The sequence below is a fragment of the Lolium rigidum genome, chromosome 3 (genome assembly GCF_022539505.1).
Source record: "Lolium rigidum isolate FL_2022 chromosome 3, APGP_CSIRO_Lrig_0.1, whole genome shotgun sequence".
Classification (NCBI taxonomy): domain Eukaryota; kingdom Viridiplantae; phylum Streptophyta; class Magnoliopsida; order Poales; family Poaceae; genus Lolium; species Lolium rigidum.
The window spans coordinates 123,276,479-123,282,380 of record NC_061510.1 but is presented as its reverse complement, the minus strand read 5'-3'; the positions used below and the strand labels follow the sequence as shown (position 1 = coordinate 123,282,380).

General features: G+C 46.7%; 1 protein-coding gene across 1 annotated transcript; it reads left to right on the top strand.

Moving 5' to 3' along the window:
- The first annotated feature begins 1,887 nt into the window (after window positions 1-1,887).
- LOC124702256 (receptor-like cytoplasmic kinase 176) lies at window positions 1,888-5,277 on the top strand. The gene is made up of 6 exons (XM_047234383.1): window positions 1,888-2,212; window positions 2,639-2,967; window positions 3,050-3,185; window positions 3,276-3,418; window positions 3,512-3,635; window positions 4,676-5,277. The coding sequence occupies exons 1-6, from the start codon at window positions 2,143-2,145 to the stop codon at window positions 4,996-4,998; spliced, it is 1,125 nt and encodes a 374-aa protein (XP_047090339.1). The 5' UTR covers window positions 1,888-2,142; the 3' UTR covers window positions 4,999-5,277.
- Window positions 5,278-5,902: the final 625 nt, after the last annotated feature.

Genomic DNA, 5,902 nt, shown 5'->3' with positions numbered 1-5,902 from the left:
CTCCAAAGCAATCATCCTTGTTTATTTAGTTTATTTAGTGCATAGATAATTAAATAGTGACATCTAATTTGAGAGAATAAAATATTTAAACATTCAGCTCCTCGTATAATCGATACTAATACTTACACACAGAAGAGACGTATAAAATACTTAAGCATGCATGTGAATTTAAAAGCTTTCACACGAGTACAGGACGATATTATGGTTTCGTACCAAATCAAGAGACGTACACCTAGCTTGCCTTTCCGAGCTGGGATCAATCGTGACTTCGTGAGAGGCTATAAAAAGCCATGTGGTAACAAACCGGAAAGCGTAGCTCGAGCTAGGAGACGACACATACACAACGTACGAGTACGGACTACAAAAACAGGCACGTTTCTTTCGCCATCAAAATAGCCAGCAAAGCTCGGATCGAGTGCCGGAGTCAATCCTGTAGCAGTGCGACTGTGCGAGCTACGCTAGCTGCTGGACCAACAAATGGACTTCCTCCAGCGCGCCGCTGAAAGGGGCGCGCCAAATTCCCAACCGATTCTTCTGTTTCCAGATTTCCCAATGCTAAACAATCCAGGGGTATGCAGCTTGCGTGCGCTTCAGTGTACCTCCGTGCATGTGCTTTCCCTTATGATGACTTTCACCAAAGCATGCATGTAGGGAGGAATGAACATGCGTAGAACCTTCCATGGGTAAACTCAAAGTCGCTGCAAATTTATGGGTGGGAATCAGCCACCGTTATCCGTTGATGTGATACGTACGCACCTTGGCATGTTGTTGCCCGGCGTACGGCAGGTCGGCCCTGCGATCTCTATCGCGTGCTTTTACTTACTAACAAGAGACAGAAACGTTAGGATGGATGATCACATCCCGTTGAAATGTTGAACGGGGAACAATGACTGCCATCGAAACGTCCAATAGGAGTCCTGTGACAAATTGACAGTGATATGGTTTATCAGGTGTGATGTACACGTGCTAATTCAAAAATACAGGTGCTAAATAGACCAAGCAGTGGTGGAAACTATGCGTGGACTACAAAATTGAACAAACTAATGGCATCTCTAGCGGCCAGACACAAATATATCGTGCGCCGTGGTCGTGTGTCCTCCCACTTCTGCCCCTGGCCCGCCTAGTTACGTATGCCCGCCCGCATCGTCTTTTGCTACCGCTGGTCTTCTCGGCTATTATCAATGGTCCGCCTCACCTTCTGTGCGCATGCCAATACTAACGGGCGGTGGCCTTTTGCGTCGCCTCAATGTCGGTGCCTACCCTGCAACGCTGGCGAGGACTCCACAATGGACGCTTGCACCAGCCCCTCCAGAACCTACACCAGCCCCTCCATCGTCATCATGGGACCAGTGGCCAGCGCCATAGAGCCATAGAGGCAGTGGCCAGCTCCTGCGCCGGCCAACTCCAACGGCTACAACCCTAGCTCCATTGTCGTCGATGGTCCCGTGGTCCGTGTTTGAGTACGTCAACCTCACTAGCGAATACCACGAGTAGGCGGCGACAACCACAAACCCTAGATTTTTATCTATCTACTTTTAATATCATTTTTATTTAATTTCTTCCATACAAATTCAGTTATCAATATATACAAAAGTATATTTTAAAAATGGGTCTCGCCGTTCGGTCTGCCCCCGACCCAAACAAGTACTAAGAGGGAGGATAAAAGTAAATTTATGTTCGCTGCTCCAAACAAACCAAAACAAACATATTTTGAAGCTCGAAATAGATCGAACCGCTCTAGAGATGGCCTAAAAGGCATTCCCCCTTTGTGGCATGGAAGTTCAGTCCACCCCGGTCTGGTTTCGCCGCAAACAACGGTGGGCATGCATGAAAACCCAAAGAAAACAGCCAAAAAGCCAAACAGCTGAATCACATGGACGCAGAGAGGAGAAGAAAAGGCTTTCTCTTCATTAATGAGGGAGGCGAGTGACCCCACGCCACGGCTGCCCCTCTCCCACCATACCAGTACCACCCTCGCTCGCAGGCAGCAATGATAGATCTTCCAACCTTAGCTAGCAGGCAGGCAGAGCAGGGAAGGAATGACACCGGCACACGAAGCAACCAGTTCTAGCTAAAAACTATCGAAGACCAAATCTTGTGCCTCGGGGTTGGACTGGCCGGTATTGTTGTTGCTCCTTCCTGATGGGGAACTGCGCCGGCGTGCAGGGGAACGCCGAGATCAACCCCTCCTTCAGTGCCCCCAACTCCACAGGTACCACTCAACTCAACTCCGCTTTGCTATGCTATGGTTCTTGGTTGCATCAGGGTTCCAGTCCCCGTTCCGGTCTAACTCTAAGATAGCTTGTGTGCTCTGCTTCTTGGCTGTGTTTTGCCCCTGTTAATTCTTCAGAGGAAGGAACGAGCGTTTCTCAAATTTCTCCTTTTCTTTCCGTTGCACTGTTGGGATGAAGAACCCAACTTGGTTTACTTGGTTTTGTATCTAAAAGGAGAACAGTTTAGTGTTACGCTTAGGGATTTCGTGGATGGAACATAGTAAGCAAAATTGAAGGCGCGTATGGCTTGTCCAAACAAACAAGTACTTCGTACTAGGATTAATTTGCTCCCATAATGGTATGGTAGCTGGAGATAATGTGAGTTTTGTTACGCAAGTAACTTGAGCGCTTGCTTTGCAATCCAGGCAACAACTCCAAGAGCAGCAGCAGCAATGCGACCGACAGCAGCAGCAGCACCTTCGGTTCCAAGGGTTCCTTCTCGGTGCCGCCGACTCCTCGCACCGAGAAGGAGATCTTGCAGTCGACCAATCTCCGAAAGTTCACCTACAGCGAGCTCAAAGGCTCCACCAGGAACTTCCGGCTGGACAGCCTGCTGGGGGAGGGCGGATTCGGCTCCGTGTTCAAGGGGTGGATGGACGAGCGCACGTTTGCGCCCGTCAAGCCCGGCACCGGGATGATCGTCGCTGTCAAGAAGCTCAAGCTGGACAGCTTCCAGGGGCACAAGGAATGGCTGGTTGGTAACTAATCACCTTGTTCCACTTCTTGCTTGGACTGGGGATTCAGTAGGTGGTTTTAATTTATTATTGCACTTGTAGGCTGAGGTCAATTACCTGGGGCAGCTATCACACCCCAACCTTGTGAAGCTCATCGGGTACTGCTTGGAGGACGAGCAGCGGCTTCTCGTCTACGAGTTCATGCCCAGGGGCAGCTTGGAGCACCACCTTTTCAGGAGTGAGTTCCCTTCAAATTATCTTGTTGATGTTCTCATCCCTGCTGCTGGAAATGGGTGAGTGACAAACTGACAATGCAATGGTGCTGCAGGGTCTCAACATTTCCAGCCCCTCTCATGGAATTTACGGATGAAAGTTGCTCTCGAGGCCGCCAGGGGACTTGCTTTCCTGCACAGCGATGAAGCTAAAGTTATATACCGTGATTTCAAGACCTCCAATGTCCTTCTTGACTCGGTGGGCATGCAAATTCAGTCTCTTGTGTGTATACGCTAAGGTGGAAGTACAATGAGCTTTGGTCTAAAGATTTGCTTTTGTTACTGCATACAGGAATATAATGCAAAACTCTCAGATTTTGGCTTGGCGAAAGATGGCCCGAGTGGTGACAAAAGTCATGTTTCTACTAGGGTCATGGGCACTCAAGGATATGCTGCCCCAGAATATCTCGCGACAGGTAATCTTTCTAACATGCCTTACCAGCCATCAGTTACAAGCATGATGTTTCCTACTATATGTTCATGCATCTTAGTGACATGGATGAAAGGGGGCATTCATTGACTGCGATTGATATGTTCAAGATAACATTGCTGGCAAGTCACAGTTTTCGTAGTTTCGTACACTGATAACAGGATCGAAGGAAAAAAATCTTCGTAGCAAGACATTGATACTTCATGGCGTCCATGCCATTCCTTCTTTTAAGATACAGATAAGCAGCTCACGCTAGTACATGGCGTATCTGTTGGATTCACTTAGTTTTGTATGACACTGTCCTTTGTTGTGCTTAGATGTGCCCTTTGTTTATAAGGAATGAGATTCTCTATAGCAGTGAGGGGGTATAAAAGAATCATTTAGCAGCGAAGTGTCCCACCAGGCAAGAGCCAAGAAGCAAAGCATGTCTGAACAATCCATTTAAGATTGACGATTGTTGTTCCATTCATGTGATGCTTATGATTAAAATACCTAAAAAGTCTTAAAATGATTGTGGTGGATGATGTAGGACACCCTGTAAAAGGGCAAACGTCGAGGCAAACCATCATGCTAGTTGAACATTTGAGACAGTACTTTATGCTTTCCACACCTTTGGTTAGTGCACAAAAGGATGACTAGATACTCAGCAGCTCTCATGCACTAACTGTCTTAAAATCAGGTTACTGTGGTTGGTTGGTAATTACATCTTTGTTCCTCCTCAAGCTAGCACACAAATTCTTCTGATCATTATAACCTGTCCCATCAAGTTTGTTAATTTAAAATTATGCACATGTTGTTATCATCAAAAGTCAAGGATGATTTACATGTGTATGACTGATTGTGGCTAGTTAATAACATCTTTGATGCAGTCAAGTGAACAATCAAACTCTTCTGATCACCATAATTAAATTGCCTCACTTGTTTCTAGTCTAAATTGTGCACATGTTGCAAAGGTAAGAGTCAGCGATGGGCTGTATACATATGATTGATGGGAACTTACATGATTTTCCTCCACATTATATGCAGGCCATTTGACCGCGAAGAGCGACGTATACACCTATGGTGTTGTTCTTCTGGAGTTGCTGACCGGGCAGCGTGCACTGGATAAGAACCGCCCGCCTGGACAGCACAATCTGGTGGAGTGGGCAAGACCTTACATCAACAGCAAGAGGAGAGTCATCCATGTCCTGGACCAGCGTCTGGGATCACAATACTCGCTTCCCGCAGCACAGAAGGCCGCGGCGCTTGCGATGCAATGCTTGTCGATGGACGCGCGGTGCAGGCCGGACATGGACCAGGTCGTGACCGTGCTGGGAAAGCTCCAGGAGGTGAAGAGAACACGCAAGTAAGGAGGATTGTTGTTACAATTGGTCATTTACCTCTCTGGAGCATCACTCGCTCCGTGTAAGAACACCTCGGATTGTAGAAACAGTGAACAGATGCCGGACTTGAGGGGAAGACTAGCTTTCGAATCTGCCAAGCAGAGAATGTAAAAATATATATTGTCTCATGTACAGCTAGCTGTTAGCCTGTTACTTTGCTGTCAGCCTGTCACTTGTTTTATGTACCTGCAGTAGATCCACCTTTTATAACACGTTGAGAAACAGTTTTGTGTCTCCGATACTTCACTTAGTATTTCCCCCAGATTTTGCACAGCTTCTCTTGAGGCATTCTCTGGTAGTGCGTGTTAATAGAACCATGTCAAAGCAGCACCGACTCTGCAGGAGAAGCAAAACAATGAAGCTGTTAGTTGACACCTTCCTGCCAGACGCAGCTCCAAATTTTGTCACTCAAGCCATAAAAAACAACAGAACCAGAAATGTTATTTGCATTGCTTCAATGATACGAGTGATTAGCAGATAAGCAATATGATACATTGTTATTCCTTTTCCTCGACAAAATTACAAATCCAAAGGGATGCTGATAAGGTTGCAAAACAGCTACAGGTGCAACGGTTCAACAGTGGACAATCTTCGGCTATCTATGAAAGAACTTGATCAATGCCTGATTATCACATTGGTACTGAATTACAAAACAGGTCTTACAGGTGTTCAGGTTTCTAGAAGGTTGGAACTAATCTACTAACAATATGATTTAAGATTCCCACAACAAGCTAGGACCAGGTGAGATGAGGGCAGTTTGACCAAGCCATCTCTAGAATCTGCGGCCACCAGAATTATAAGCACGGCCGCCAGGATATTCACCACGCTGCTCAAAACCATGACCTCGACCTTGGCCCCCGGCTTGGAACTC

Bases quoted from the DNA above. Each gene is read 5' to 3' on its own strand.
- LOC124702256 (XM_047234383.1), top strand. From the start codon at position 2,143: ATGGGGAACTGCGCCGGCGTGCAGGGGAACGCCGAGATCAACCCCTCC. The intron at 2,968-3,049 runs GTTGGTAACTAA...TTGCACTTGTAG, and splicing joins AGGGGCACAAGGAATGGCTG to GCTGAGGTCAATTACCTGGG. The intron at 3,636-4,675 runs GTAATCTTTCTA...CATTATATGCAG, and splicing joins CCCAGAATATCTCGCGACAG to GCCATTTGACCGCGAAGAGC.